The 15,738-nt window shown below is 49.5% G+C and overlaps 1 protein-coding gene across 3 annotated transcripts in view; it reads right to left on the minus strand.

The window, feature by feature from the left end:
- Nucleotides 1-546: 546 nt before the first annotated feature.
- The window catches only part of TMEM240 (transmembrane protein 240), a 38,257-nt gene continuing 23,065 nt past the window's right edge, over nucleotides 547-15,738 (minus strand). For all 3 annotated transcript variants that reach the window (XM_043531739.1, XM_007070186.4, XM_027832304.3), the window contains 2 exons: nucleotides 14,137-14,345; nucleotides 547-7,412 (listed from right to left, as the gene is read on the minus strand). In XM_043531739.1, the coding sequence (XP_043387674.1) occupies nucleotides 7,264-7,412; nucleotides 14,137-14,345 (358 nt within the window). In that variant the 3' untranslated portion in view covers nucleotides 547-7,263. The remainder of the gene's footprint in view (nucleotides 7,413-14,136; nucleotides 14,346-15,738) is intronic.

Here is a 15,738-nt window from a genome sequence, read left to right on the forward strand (position 1 = left end):
ATTTCTTAGTCCTGTGCTTAAACCACCAAGAGAGCGGATCTGCAGAGTTTTCTCTGGAGACCTATAACAATGGTGAAGCCATCTTGCATTCATTTGGGAGGCGCCACTGCTTCTTCTAACTGACCCTGATCGCTGGGATGTGGCTGAGTGAGCATATCTGAGTGTGTGAATGGATTGGTTTTATGGAACCCATTATAAATCCTCTGCCAGCAAGGAGGACGCAGTTGCTTTGTGTGTGTGTTTAACTGTATACATATTACCACTCACTCTAAGGCCAGGGCATGAGTATTAGCAGAGGCTTCTGTTAGCATATTGAATAATGGAAGAGGTTTGTTCTCTACCGCTGGACAGATAATGCTGGAGAAAGACATAGCAGAGGTACTGATCACCACCACCACTGTGATATCTCAGGGCCAACACACGCTGTGAGGCCAGGGGAGTGACACTGACTAGAAGCCGCCTCCCTGTGTTTGGAATAACCTGCTTCCTTTTAAGAAGATTCCCTCTCTGCAAAAGTTTGGAAAGAACCAGTCAGATGCAAAACATGCAAAAAACTATTTTACTGACAAACAGCAAAGGATGGGCTTGGTTTCAGGCGGCTAAATCGATCACCTATTATACAAACATTATCGAAAGGGAAGGCTTGGCTGAAATACATTCACTTGTTGACCTCCCCCCCACCCCACCCCACCCCCCAAAAAATCACAGTGTGCCCCCCACCCATAAAGCTTGCTGAAGCTTTCAGTAGGAGCTGCTCACCCTCCCCTTCACTCAGCGCAGAAACAGCACAGCTCCGAGCCCAACGTCCAGGAGAATACAAAACGCAGATGACATTCATTTATGCAAGCGCATCAAAAAGAAAATTAGCCATTATTGCTTCTCAGATCGCAGGAGAGATTATTGCAGGATTAAATCCATAAGAGCGTAATCTCTCTCTGTCTCTCGGGAAATACCAACGTAGGCTGAGCCTACTTCTCTATTTGATGTGTGCAAAATTGTTTTTGGGTGTAGAAAACAGGTAGAGCGGGACTACAAATTGAGGGAAGTATTACTTCAAGTTTTGCTACAGTGTCCCCATAGAGGAGCGTTGTTAGAACCGCCTTGATCCTGTAAGAGACTCTGCTGCCTTAGTCATTGTGAACGAAGGGTGCTCAGCACCTCACAGGATTGAGGCCTTTGGGGTGACACTAATCACTCATGGTGCCTGCATCGTTTCTTAGCATAAATCACAGTGCTCTGCTTGAAGAAGGGAACAAAATGAGCGACCACAGTTAAAAATAAATATGGCCATAGAATGGAGGATAGTATGGAAAACATAGCGTGTGATACAAATGGGAACGCCTACACACACCAACCCAGGGAGAAATTAACTCACGCTTTTACCCAGACAGAAACAGCAACACGACTGGAATCTTACCATGAAAGCTCCACCAGAACGCAGTGAACTGACAGCTCAGCATCACAGCACCTCTTCAACTTCCTTTCCTGCACTCCCCGCTCCTGCCCTAGGTATTGAAACACAAAAACGCCACCCCGGGCATGCATGCGTTGCAGCCCCAGCGTTTTCCAATAGCTCGCCTACAGCTCAGAGCTGTGCCCAGGCTCACTGAATCAGACCAGCGGGGTCTGCAGCATCAAGACTGGTCCCGAATGTGCGTTTTCAAAAGTGCCTAAGTCCCATTGACTTTCAGTGAGACTTAAGCTGTGATGGGAGGCCACTGGCATTTGACACCCCAGGTTAACGAGAGCTGCTGTAAGCAGGGTTCGATGAGAGCCTGCCCATCTGCCTCAGGGGATGTCTACACGGCAAGTTGGCTTTTAACTCTGGTTTGCCAACGCCGGTGTAACTCAAGCTGCTCACCCCAGTTAAAAGCCACGTGGCTGTGTCTTTGCTGTTATTTTAACCTGACTTCGCCCCCTCCGCCCCCTCCCCCTTTTCTTTTGGCCGTGTAGACGTAGCCTCAGGCTGCCACGGGCACTAGCATGAAGTAACAGGAGTGTTGTGTGTAAGACACGGCAGGGATCTGTCCTGCTCTATGGGGTCCTGGTGAGGCCTCAGCTGGTTTCGTACTGTCTAGTTTTGAGTGCCATGCTTTAGGAAAGAGGTGGACAAATTGCAGAGGAAAGCAACAAAAATGACAACAGAAAACCTGACCTAGGGGGAGAGGTTAAACAACTGGAGCGCCCTTAGTCCCCCGAAAAGAGACCTGAGGCTGGACCTGATAGTGGTCTTCAAGCGTGTTAACGGCTGTCGTAAAGAGAACTATGAGCATTTAAGCTCATGTCCACTGAAAGTAGGACAAGAAGTAATGGGCGTAATCTGCAGCAAGTGCAATTTAGGTCAGCTAGCAGGAAAAGCTTTCGAACTCTTAAGGGCAATTACGCTCTGCAAGGGGTTAGCAAGGGAGGGTGTGGAAGCCCCATCATTGTAATTAGAGGAACACGTCAGGGAGGCGCTAGGTTTAGTTGAGCCTGCCTGACTGTGGGAGGCTGGACTAGATGTCCGCTCTAGGGCGCTTCCAGCCCTGCATGTCTATGAGTCTATGAAATAGCTGCATAATTTCCCTAGTGTACACAAGGTTTTAAAGCAGCTGCTCCAGAATGCTCTTGACTCCCTCTTCAAGCTCCCATCCTGAAAACCTCCCCAACATGCCTCCCCCGACAAAAAAACCCAGTTAATGCAGAGGCAGCATTGCCTAGTGGATAGAGTACTCAACTGGGCTCAATGTCCCAGCTCTGCCCTTGAGCTGCTGGGGCACTTGGGGCAAGTCACTTCCCTCTGCCTCTCTTTTGCCACCATTTGGGCTCTGAGCTCTTTGAGGGGAGAACTGTCACTTCCTGGCGCAATGGGGCTCTGATTTCTGCTGGGCTGGCCCACTGCTATTCTAGTGTAAGGGAATGAGATCACACCCTTTCCCCCCCGAGGGCCAGTGCGACTGGGAAAATGGTGATACCCATGAGATATGGGTCTTGTGCTGGTGCTCAGCCCAGACCTGAATCCCCCGTCTGGTTTCTTAGCGGATACTTTAGGCATTTCTTTTCCCTCTGTAGGGAAGACTTGTGCATAGAACTAAGGTGTCAAAACCCTCCCTCATATTATATCTAACTCCCCTAGTGCTGTTCCTCAGTAGAGCTCAAAGCACTTTATAAAGGAGGTCAGTATCATCACCCCCATTTCACAGATGGGGAAACTGAGGCACAGGGCAGTGACTGGCTTTGCCCAAGGTCACCCACCAGGACTGGGGCACAGCTGAAAATAAAACCCTGCCCACCTGAGTGCTCTAACCAATAAGCCACCACATCGCCCTGGTGCAGCACCATTAAACCCATTGCCTGACACTTCTTCCTAACCTATAAGCCGCCAAGCTCAGCAGAAACGAAACCTGATGTCAGGGAGGGTGATGATGATGTCAGAGGGGGAAACTAAACAAAAGGAGTGGAGTGGCTTGTCAGGAACAAAGACCTGCCTGTGTCAAGTATGGGTCTTTTAAGCCTAAAGAAAGAAGTAAGAGAAAGAAAGCCCAGAACTAGGGATGGACAGAATTGAGTCTAAATACCATGATCTGCAGGGATTTCATTGAGGAGCTGGGGACTAGTCCATAGAGCTGGGCACAGGAGGCTTGACTTTAAAGAGGGGCTGCTGGCAGGCTTTGGGGGACGTCAGCAGGCCCGTCTCCTTTGCTAAAGCCCTTACAGGAGCATGCCTCTGTTCTTTATTGAAGGTGGTAGAATCACAGGGCCTCTTGGTCTGAAATTACAGGGGAAAATGTTAGTTCCAATCCCTGCTCTTGAGATCAAATGCAGAGAGACAGTTTTAAGCTCCGTCTGCTCTAAAAATAGCCCCTCCTGAGGCTGCAGAAAATTCCCCTTCTGCCGAAACCTTCTCCAAAGCAGCTGCTTCCTGAGCACTAAGCCGCATGCAGCGCTACCCAGGCCCCGTCCCTCTGTAGCTGCCATCACAGGCTACACGCTAAGCTTGCTGCCCAGGCTTCCCCATTCCCTAGGACCCACCTGCTCTTTACCCACCCTGAGCCCTGCTTTCCAGACGTTCCTTACTACCTAGGCCCCCCGCTTCTCGCTGTCTGTGGTTTTTAGACTGGATCAGAGGCAAGATCACAACGAACAAGCCACTATTATTACACTTCAGACAATTAAATGGGGAAAAACACCCCACACAAACATCCAGGCAGAAGCAAAACAGACACGTGCACGGGGAAGGGGGACGCCAGGACAGGAGACGTCACAAACAGCTGAGCTGCAAGCAACAGTAACGGGCTCAACTGGACAACAGAACACTAGCCCACACACTCAGACGTCGGCAGTCAAGGCCAGGGAAGACCGGCACTGGGGATGGGATGGGCCTCGATTCTGCGCCATCAAAACGCTTTGGAATTTCCACCCCGTTAATGCTCATTGGGTTGATACTAGGGGGGGGGGCCACGGGGGCTCTTAAAAAAACAAACCACCAAAGAACCAGCACTCTTTTACCTAATGCTTCTCTGGAGCCGCCTGGGAGCGCTGCCTCAGCGGAAAAAGTCCGGCACGGCCATGCCATTAGGAGTGCCCGTAACCCCGGAGGCTAGGCTGGCTGCTGCCGCTCTGCAGGCATGAACATCACCATTCGGTCCCTAGGGCCCAACATTCACGAAGTGCCCAGCTGTAGCACACGTTTTCCCCTCCTGGGAGTGGGCCCTGGTCCGACCGCTGTTACACTGGGGGAAATCTGAAGTAGCTCTAGTGACGGTCATGGAACCCCCCACCCCGGGAAACCACTGGGAGAAGCGAATCAGGCCAACAAAGTCATGCGGGTGCAACATACATAAGAATGACCCTGGAGGTGGTGAATTCACACCTGTGCAGAGGCTCCACCCAGCAACCTCCGGGCATAAGGGGCGCACCGACCTTTTTGCATAGAGGTGCCTATGGCCCAGCTGCTTTTTGCTGAATATGCCTGTTGCAAAGTGCATTAAATTCACTGCATATTGCCACTGCCTGCAGTGGCCGGGGGGGGGCGTCAGACCCTGTGCTGTGAGGATGTGCTCTTTTCCACGGCGTGAGGCTTAGCCAGGTTTGGGCATCACGCCCACAGCCTGCCATTGCTCAGGGAGGGCTGTGGGGTGGGGGTGGGGGGCAGGAACTAAACTAGTCTGTGTATGGAAAAGAGGCCAGATGGAAAATGGACACAGCCCCGTGCATGGTGGAGGATTTCGCTTCCTCCGGGCGAGAGGCAGGACCTGGCCTGAAACTCGCACACGGCTGGAGCAGCACGAGCCATCCCTGGGCACTTTTCATTGGTAAGCTGTGTCGCGCGTGAAACAGCAACACAAAATCGATGTGCAGAGCAGAGCTACAGTTCTAATGCAGCCTGGCCTGGGATCACCTCGTTCCGCTCGCCGCTGTGGCAGGCTCCCTGTGGAAGGCTGATGTAAAGCTCGTTTTCTTCCACAGGGCCATTTTACATATTAAAAAAAATGAAAGGCAGATCCTCGGGTTGTGTACATTGGCGTCATAGAATCACAGAGTTAGAAAGTCCCGCCCGGGTCATCTAGTCTAACCCTCTGTCCAGACACAGGATTTGTTGCGTCTAAACCATCCAAGACAGCTTGCTAGCCAGTCTCCATTGACGGCAAGGGGCCAGCTCCTCAGCTAAAGTCAATGCCAGTTTACACCAGCTGAGGATTTAGCCCATAAGGCCCAATTCACAGGAGTCATTTCACCCACCCCGGCTGTAACACCCTTTGCCTTGGAAAGGAGCTTCTCCCAACCAAACACTTCCAAGTGCCTACAGCCAGGAAGCCTTAAATGACAAACGCACAAGCACCGATGTGGATCAGCTGGCCACGTATTTTCCAACCAGACAGGAGGTGTGACTACAAGGCCAGATGTGCTATGAAATATCGAAGCTCTGGGTCTGCGTTTTGTTTTCTAAATTAAACTGGTCGCAGACAGAGGAAGCCAATTAAAAATAAGACAAACGGGGTTTTTGTGTGTGTTGGTTTCTTTTTTCCCCCACCCAGACATTGCAATCAAGACCGAGGCGGGTTCGCACAGAATCCAAGAATTCACAGAAGGGACATTCATTTTTCCCGGTACGGTTCAACACGTTTTTTTCCCCTGCCCTTTAAACTCAAGCCCACTAAATACTACAACAGGCCCTCATTAGAAATGAGTGTCATACAGGACTCGCCCGTCAGGTCTTGGGGCCAGCCCCTCGCCCCTTACTCACAGTAGGGGCAGGGAGTCTCCAGGGCCTACTCCCACCTCTGCCACTGACTCACTGGCACAGCCCTTCTCTGTGCCTCAGTTTCCCCTTTGGTCACATGGGGGTGATACGTCACTTCCTCCCGGGGGTGTGGTGAACGACTGACAACATTTATATAGCAAGTGGTGGGCCTGATTTTTCCTCTTGCTTATGGGGGATGTAACTTCACTTATCTCTGAGTTTTATTCTCCTCTCTTGCCCTGGGAGCAACCCCATCCAAGGCCCTGGCTTCAATTCTCCTCTCATGCTGGTGTAAACACGGAGTGACAGCAGTGAAGTCAATGGAGTGACACCAACATAAAACTGGTGCAAGGTGGAGCAGGATCAGCCCTCTTAAAATGCTAAAATCCCATTGGTTGGTGGGTGATTTCTTTGCAGCTTCCTAGGGGGCCTTTGCTTAAGGCAGGGTTCGCTGTAGACCAACAGGAAGAACAAATCATTTATGTATTTCTAGAACTTCATTGACCGCAAAAAATAAACAACTAAAAGCCAAAAGAAAAAGGGACACTGCACCTTGGAAACGCGCCAGCACGAGCCCCCATCCAAACCTGCGGCGGCATGAATCATCCTAAGAAAGGAAACATCATGGAGCAAAACAATTTGAAAGGCCTTCTAGCTTTCGACTGATCATCGTTAACGTCTTCTGAGGGCAGATCCCTAGGAGAACAGATTCCAAAAGAGGTACACTGAAGGTGCAGGAGAACTTCAAACAGTGGGGACGGGGATTTGGAAGTATAATGCAAATCTTCCCCCCCCCCCTTTTTTTTTTTTACATATCTACAGAAGTCTGACAATAAAACGATGAACACAGTGCAATGTCTTGGCTGCCTTGCAGCCAGAACTGGCTTAGTTGTGCATTCGCGGCGTGCCTCAGAATCACCCCGCCTAGGTAAATAAAATGGTGTCCTCCACTGTCTTCCATGGAGGAGTGAACTCACAGACGCTCCCCTAGAAGCCCAGTTCTAAAATGGCTTTGCAGCCTCTGGAGGGGAAGGCGTTTCTCAGAGGTGTCGGGGGCTGGGATGTCCATTGTGGTACAGCTTCTGCTTGATGTGCACCATGTTCCCGGTGGCCTCCTCGTGCTGCCTGTGGTGACGTTTCCTGAACTCCTTCAAGTTACAAAATTTCGGAATCCAAGACCACGAATTGTCTGGCAGGGGAAAGAAAAGAGAAAGAAGCGGTTAGTGGCTGAACGGGCCGTAAGCCATTGGTCAGGGCGGGTCACCCCCGGAGCCGGTGACAGCCTCGGCTGAAGAGCTTTGGCTCAGGTGACAGCAGATGATGCTTTTAGTTCGGGAGGTCTCGGGGTCAGGCCCCCCAGCAGGTTGGCCAAGATGGCACCAGTGCGTGAGACATGCTGCGTAACTAGGGGACGGCACGTCAGAAAGCAGGGGAGTGTATTTAGGGATAAGAGAAGCTGGCCCTTGAGTTCTAGTCCCAACTCAGCATCTGACCCATTGTGTGGCCTGGCAGCAAGTCGCGTCCTCTCTCCCCATGCCTCAGTTTCTCCATCTGAAAGCTGAGGCTAGTATTAGTGACTTGTATCACAAGAGGGAGTTTCAGAGTAACAGCCGTGTTAGTCTGTATTGGCAAAAAGAAAAGGAGGACTTGTGGCACCTTAGAGACTAACCAATTTATTTGAGCATAAGCTTTCGATGAAGTGAGCTGTAGCTCACGAAAGCTTATGCTCAAATAAATTGGTTAGTCTCTAAGGTGCCACAAGTCCTCCTTTTCTTTTTACAAGAGGGAGTAAAGGTGTATCACAGGTGAGCACTGGCAATCTCCAGTGGGGCAGTCCCAGCCCAACTCTGCCCTGCTCTCCTGAGCCCCCCCATGTCACAAGTGTAACCCCTCAGGAGTCTCCCCAAACCCTGTACCCTCTTTGGGTACAGTGGGGGGAAAGATTTGTCCACAAGTGCTCTCAGATCCATGGATAGCAGGCACTATATAAACAAAACAAGAAGTATTGTTTTAAAGCAAGGAGCCTGCACTGCTCAGAGGACCCCATACCACGCTGGTCCTACGGTCTGGAGCAAGGTCCCTGCGGCCACAATGAAAAATTCTGCAGCAGTGGGTCTTTAAGGTATTAAAGGATGCAATCAGCACCGTGGCCCCTGAATTCATTTTGATATTGACTTCCCTCTTTGGGGCAGCGTGAAAGGCAGTCATGGAGTGTGGGAGATGACTATTAGCTGAAGAGTTCTGCTAAAATCACTCATCAGTGAAATAGTTTAACTCTCTTGACATTTAAACTATCAGCTGTAGGGTTCAGAGTCAAAAGCCATTGAGAGGAATGGGATAGTTTATACTTTTCAAAGCAGCGGTTTCAGGCAGTTTGCAAACTCAGGAAGACAACCCACAAACAATTTACCCTTAGGACATGTTTTCTTCACAATTGTAAAGCTGGAACTTTTTTCTTTTAAATGAAATTTGAAAGCCAGGAGCAGAAGAGTGTGTGTGTGTGTGTGTGTGTGTGTGTGTGTGTGTGTGTGTGTGTGTGTGTGTGTGTGTGTGTGTGTGTGTGTGTGTGTGTGTGTGTGTGTGTGTGTGTGTGTGTGTGTGTGTGTACACGTACGCCTGGGGATGCACAGAGGTCTTCCAGGGGGTACATCAACTCACCTAGGTATTTGCCTAGTTTTACAACAGGCTACATAAAAAGCAGTAGTGAAGTCAGTACAGACTAAAATTTCATACAGACAAGGACTTGTTCATACTGCTCTGTATCCTATACACTGAAATGAAAGTACAATATTTATATTCCAATCGCTGTATTTTATCATTCTATGGTGAAAATGAGAGAGTAAACAATTTTTCAGTAACAGCGTGGCTGTGCCACTTTTGGATTTCTAGCTCTGATTTTGTAAGCAAGTAGTTATTAAGTGAGGTGAAACTTGGGGGTACACAGGACAAATCAGACTCCTGAAAGGGGTATGGTCGTCTGGAAAGACTGGGAGGCATGGTTCTAGGAAACAGGATTGGTCTTTAACCAAAACCAGCTCCAGCCCATCTCAGCTAACTCATCTTTTCCCTAAAAAGGACAGATAGCACCATCTCGGAAACCAGCTCACAGGCTGCCAGACAGGAGGTCTTTTCCTTCTAAAAATGCTCTCCAGCTAACAGCAAAGGGAACCCGGAATGCTATTAAAACGAAAGCCGAACGTGATGCTTTACATTTCAAAGGCTTTAACTCGGTTTCCTTCTTATTCTGGATCTTTAATACAAGGCTTTTAAGTGGTGGGTTTGCCATGGTACTAAGCAGGCTGAGGACTCTGTACAGCAAACACTGACCCTCGTTCAAAGCTGTTGATGCTGGATGGCAACAGGGTCCTGTTAACACCTTTCACACTGAAGGGGCCATACATTGCATCTAAATTAATACAACAGTTCTAATCTCAGCCTCTCCCCCTCTTTGGGCAGGTCATTTAGTTGCTTTGTGCCCCAGTTTCCCCTCTGTAAAATGCGGCTCATGGTAATAATTACTCTTGGCTCATGAGCGGACTAATCAGTTGGCAAAATGCGGTGAAGCCGGAAAGCACCACACAACAGCAGCTGGAGATGTTCAGACCTCAGTGTGTCCTTGCAGCAGCAAACATGGGGTTCATTTCATTTCCTGCTTGGCTACAGCCACTTTATTTCATTTTTAGTTTGCTTTTATTGGGCCATTTTTCTGTAACACCCGGCGTGCCAGTGACAGAATCCCAGTCCAGCAATGGCGCTGCTTCATTATTCCAAGTGGAGCCAGTCCCCATGCGGGGTTCCCAGTAAAGGTGCCAGCTATGAAAGGCAGCCTGCCTTTCTCTGCAGAACCAACTTCATCTGTAACCTCCCAGGAGAGCAAAGTGAACAGAGAGAAAACTGCCCCTCTCCACACTCCATTCGACTGAGGTCCCAACAGAAAAAGGCAGGTAGGACTAAAAACACTGTCCACCCGACGTGTGCAGCCTTAGGTGTTGCTGAGTCTCATGCTATTTGGTAATTTTCTTAAAGCCCCAGCGGCTGGAGTCAGGTGACAATCTCAGCTCTCTTTCCTTTTGTTTGAAAGGAGAAGTTTTTCACTTCCCTGGTTACAGAAAAGAGCTTGAAAACGGGACCCCTAAAGGCTCAGAAATCTCAGGTAGATGTTTTAGAAAATCTCATGACTGCAGGGGCCTGACTTGTGATTTTTCTGTTGAATGCTCAGAGTCAGAGATGCTGTTCCAAGGTAGGATAAACTGAGACAAACGCATGCACTGCCTGGCCGAGGCGTGACACACTCTGGACACAGCCCTTCCCGGTTCCCAGTGAGGACTCTGGAACAGCCGAAAGACAAGCTGCCCCCACAGGGCCCAATTCAACGCTGCCCTTTTGCATCCCCTACGCTAGCACAAAGGAGTGCAGGGCAGAGGTCAACTCCTTCCCTTGCTAGTACCCCTGGAACACCTCTGGGTGCAGGGGGATTCCAGGATGGGCCGATGAAGGCAGAGCGGATGGGGCCTGGGCAGGCCAGAGGGAAGTGGGGTGACTTTTCAGAATCCTTACACAGCACCCCTTGGGGCCATGGAAGTGGGGCTGCTGCTGTGCCAGGATCCCCGCCCACCCCCTCAGCTGATGAACAGTGATGGATCTGGCTCAGACAATCCATCCCAGGTTTTATTCTAAGCCCTTCTGGGGCTTTGTGAGTCCCATCTAGCTGCACCCCTGCAAACTCCCAGGGGAGACTCTCTGCCCTGCTGGAAGCCAGGGATTGGCTGTGCTGGGGCAGGTCGCTGCTTTGCCTGACTCCCTGCAAGGCGTCAGGGCCAGAATACAGGAGGCTCCAAGCCAAGTCACATCCAGTGGGACACCCCAGACTAAAGGGGTGCGTTCTTGGAGACGAGCCATGTGCAGTTTGTTCAGTGGGGCAATCCACTGAGCAGGGCTCCTGCCTTCTTCCTTAAGCCTTTGCCTGTTATTCTGCTCCCAGAAGCTTGGAGGGCTCCTCTTTGTAGCGGGGGTGTCATTCTTTTGTTGTTGGTTTTCCTTAAGCCTTTGCCTGTTATTCTGCTCCCAGAAGCTTGGAGGGCTCCTCTTTGTAGCGGGGGTGTCATTCTTTTGTTGTTGGTTTTTGGCTCTGGTTTGGTCCCCGAGCACTTTCCAGAGTAGCTGACCTCACTCAGCTCGAGCTCAGTGGGACAGCCAGGCCGGTGAGCTCCCACAGCTGCCCCCGCACAAACCACCCCCGAAACAGGCCAGGCAGGTTCACATGGAAACGCGCCCGCGCACAAACAGCTGTCTGCCTGTGTGCGCACACACGCACGCTCCCAAACACACACAGCCACCCCAAGCTCACTCACAGCCCCACGAACACTTGCATGTGTGCTCACGTGGAATGCCTAGACACACCCGCACTCGTACCGAACCACAGGCACGCACACCCGGCTGCACAGAGACACAAGAATATACCCGTGCACAAATCCACACCAACACACATGGATGCCAACACACAGAGCTAAGCCTGGGAGCGTGCACAAATGCTGATTCACCAGACGCCCTGTGGGGGGCGCTCACCCTCCCCCATAATGGAGCACAGGCTACCTTTGCATTCAAGAGCTGCCCTCCCTATTGCCAGCATTACAGCTGCACTCTGCACATCCGGCCAAGTGACAAACTGCTGGGTCCCCCTCTGCAGCTTTTACCCAGGAGTGCCCAAAGCGCTGGACGCAGGATGACCAGACAGCAAGTGTGAAAAATCGGGATAGGGCGGCGGAGGGGGGGTAATAGGAGCCTATATAAGAAAAAGCCCCAAATATCGGGACTGTCCCTATAAAATCGGGACCTCTGGTCACCCTAGCTGGACACCATGGGCTGGCTCCCCTGACGCATCCCAGCTCCGTGTCACTGCCTCGAGTGACGGGCTGTTTGAAGGGAAGGTATTTATTTTTCCCAGAGGGGTCCTATTTTCTCCTGAACATTACATCTCTGGCCTGGGAGGCCTAGAGGAGTAGACAGTGCAATTTACTGCCCTAATGAATCACTGGCTGCTTAACCCCCTCTAAAGTTTAGAGGGCATGTGTACACAGAGAAGCAAAAAGAAGGAATGAAAGAAAAGCTGGCTAGACCAAAGAGATAGATGGGCCCTTTCCCCCTTTAAGTTACTAACAATTGTCTATGAAGACCCTGTTCACAAGGAGTTAAAGATTCCACCCAGTTATTTATACTTCAACCCGACACATAACTAAAGAAATCAGCTCTCAAAGACTGTGATGCTCCAGCCGTCTCTCTCTCTCTCTCTCCTCCCATCCACATGCTAACCTGTCTCAGCCCTGCTTAGCTCATGAGATCTGACGATATGATGGCCGCGGGTGGGATGGCTGGAGGGCGGCGGTACGGCCCCATCATTAGCTGTATACCTTAGATCTTGCAGGACCTCTCTGAAAATGAGCCTTCCACTTCGGAACAGACAGCACAGAAGTCTCGAGAGACAGCCCAATTCAGAAATTGCTTGGGCAGGTTGCTGGGGATTTGGAAGCTCTAATGAGAAATTAATATTATTCTGATGGAAGTTTTTAGAAAGAGGCAGACAGTTTCCCTAATTAGAATTTTTTTTATAGGTTTGCGCATAAAGCTTTCTTTTAAAAAAAGCAAATTGTAATTTAACAGACCTCAATTGGCATTTAGAGAGTGTAATTTACACAGACACTGATTAGACGATAGGATTTCAAGTCGTTGTATTTATACCTGCTACTGTATTTTCCACTCCATGCTTCTGATGAAGTGGGTTCTAGCCCACGAAAGCTTATGCCCAAATAAATTTGTTGGTCTCTAAGGTGCCACAAGGACCCCTCACTGTTTTTGGTGATACAGACTAACATGGCTACCACTCTGAAATAAGTTGCCTTTTGTTATTTTAATTCTGTTTTCTCTGTTTCTTTTCCAGTCACAATACCAGGGAAAGCCTGTGCTGGGAAACCATGGGACTAGAGAAAGGGTGTCTTGAACCTTCCCTCTACACATCTGGGGCTGGCCGCTGCCAGGTTGCTGGATTTGATAGGCCACAGGTTTGATGCAGTGCGGTAACTCCTATGTTCCTATTGCTCCTGCTCTCAGCCCATCCAGTCCCTCTTGACTGCTGCCATTGCCAAGTGGAGATTCCCCAGCATGCACAGCACAAATGACCACATCTGGAACAATGCTGATCAAGACCAGAGGAGGGATGTGTGAGAGAGAATTTCATCGCATCACCACCAGTATACATGGACATTTAATTTCCCCCTGCCGCCAACATCAACTTCCCACTGCGAGTTGATGCCTCGCTGTAAATATATACACAGAAATATTTACACACATTTCATCTTTCTATCCAATTCCCAGAATGCCACAAATTTATCCAGCCAAGGTGGGGGAGGGGATATCTTTTATTGGACCAACTTCTGTTGGTGAGAGAGACAGGAAAAGCTCAGTGTAAGCTCGAAAGCTTGTCTCTCTCACCAACAGAAGTTGGTCCAATAAAAGATATTACGTCCCCCACCTTGAATCTCTGAGATCCTGTGACCCACATGGCTATAACACTGCATACAACAAATTTACACATGCAAACAATAGGACTTTCCACATACATTTCATTCTCCAGCAAACATTTCTTTGCTCAATCTTGTGTTCACGAATAAATATCAATTTCCAGCAAATCCCCCCTCATGGTACCATGGATTTTCATGTAAATATTTACAGGTAAAGTTCACTTTTTAATGCAGAGAGCTGAAATTCAGCCAAACAAGCCTGTGACAAATTAGTCAAACATACAAACCCTCTGAAAAGAATATTAAAACCCCCCAAGCCCCAAACAACAACAATTCAAACTTCCTTTGATGAGCCAAAGGACTCCGGCAGGGGTGGGGAGCTGGCAAGGAGGCACTTACCATACCGTCGGCTGGTTCTCCAGGCTCGCACAGCATAATGGAGAACTCCATCCATCCACACCAGAAACCAGCTTATACAAAAGCCCAGCAAAAGTCCCAGCATCAGATCAATCTCCTGCTTGGTTACATTGTCAGTCACAAAGTAATTCTCCGAGGAATCCACCACCGATTGATCCCCGTCGTATGGAATAACGTAATGTACATGATGCCTGTTGCAGGGGGGAACATAAAACGGAGAAGCATCAGCAGATGACAGTAGAAAACAAGCTCTATTCATCAGCCTCTATGGTGCAGGGGGCAAGTCAAGTGCTTTTTGTTTGCCGCTCTGCCAATGCTAGTGGGAACAGAAGTGTTTTCACAGCGTTTATTTTTAATGTCACCGGAGGCAGGATTTTAGGGAAGGAGGTCCAGTAGCGTGAGCACAGAGAATCAGGAACTCACGTTCCCATTCTGAGACTGAATGGCTCCTGGGCAAGTCACTCCCCTACCCATGTGCCTCAGTTTCCCTAACTCTCTCATTAGGTTGACGTGAAATTGAGTAGTCAGTTTTGGAAGATGGAAATCCTTATAATAGGCTAAACGGGCAACCAATGCACCTTTATTCCTGGCAGTAGAGATGCACCTTATTATGCCATGTTGACCCTGTCCACACTAACTTCAACGCAGTTTATTCATGTAGTGCTGGATGCACAAACACACCACCACGGTACGACATCATGCTGATGGGTGCGATAGAAAATCCTAGGAGATGCCAATGATTTTATTGCAGAGCTCACAAAATTTGGTGGTTTCCTCAGGCCCAGTTCTGAGTCAAACCATTATGGGAGAATCTCAGCTTTCAGGTATTTTTTAAAAAGTATGTTGCTAGCCACTGTGGCTGCAGTGAAAACTTGAAAATGTGACCTGAGTCCATCCTAGAGGCTCAGGACACCTGAAGGGAAAGAAAAAAAGACTCTAGAATTTTTACTGGGTTGTTGTTGGAGGGTTGTTGTTTTTTTTAATCTCATGATTTTTAAGCCAATCTCACGATTTGTGTTTGGAGTCTGATTTGTGATTTTTGAACACTTGGGCCTTACGCGCACACACACACACACACACACCCCTGTACAGTTAAAGCACTAGACCTCCTCTTGCAGGGACACAGATCTGACAGTTCTTGGACCAGTTGTCACAGCCCTGGGTAGCTTGAAAGCTTGTCTCTCTCACCAGCAGAGATTCAAGAAAAGATATTCCCTCACCCACCGTGTCTCTCTTCCCCTGATGGACACTCAAGAGGCTTTGGGTCCCACCACGCTGTACCAGCATGCTCTTAAGCACCAGTTGGTCTGGGCAGACTCCAGCACGGTTTCTTTCGCTGGCCTCTCTGGCACGCTTCCTGGGCACAACCTTCTCTCTCAAAGGGCCACTGAGAAACCCTTTCTTTAATAATTTCCAGGTCCCGTTATCAGGTGACCCCCCCCGGATCAGCCTCATCAGGTGATCGAAGTTCCCCCACCAGGTGACCCATTGCTTAGCTACCAGCACACCTGGGCAGACTGGTTCTTCTGGGTGGTAGGGTAGCCAATTCTTTCTCCAAGCGGGCTTCCATGTGAATAGAGGACC

This window comes from Chelonia mydas, chromosome 18, assembly GCF_015237465.2.
Source record: "Chelonia mydas isolate rCheMyd1 chromosome 18, rCheMyd1.pri.v2, whole genome shotgun sequence".
NCBI classification, from domain to species: Eukaryota; Metazoa; Chordata; order Testudines; family Cheloniidae; genus Chelonia; species Chelonia mydas.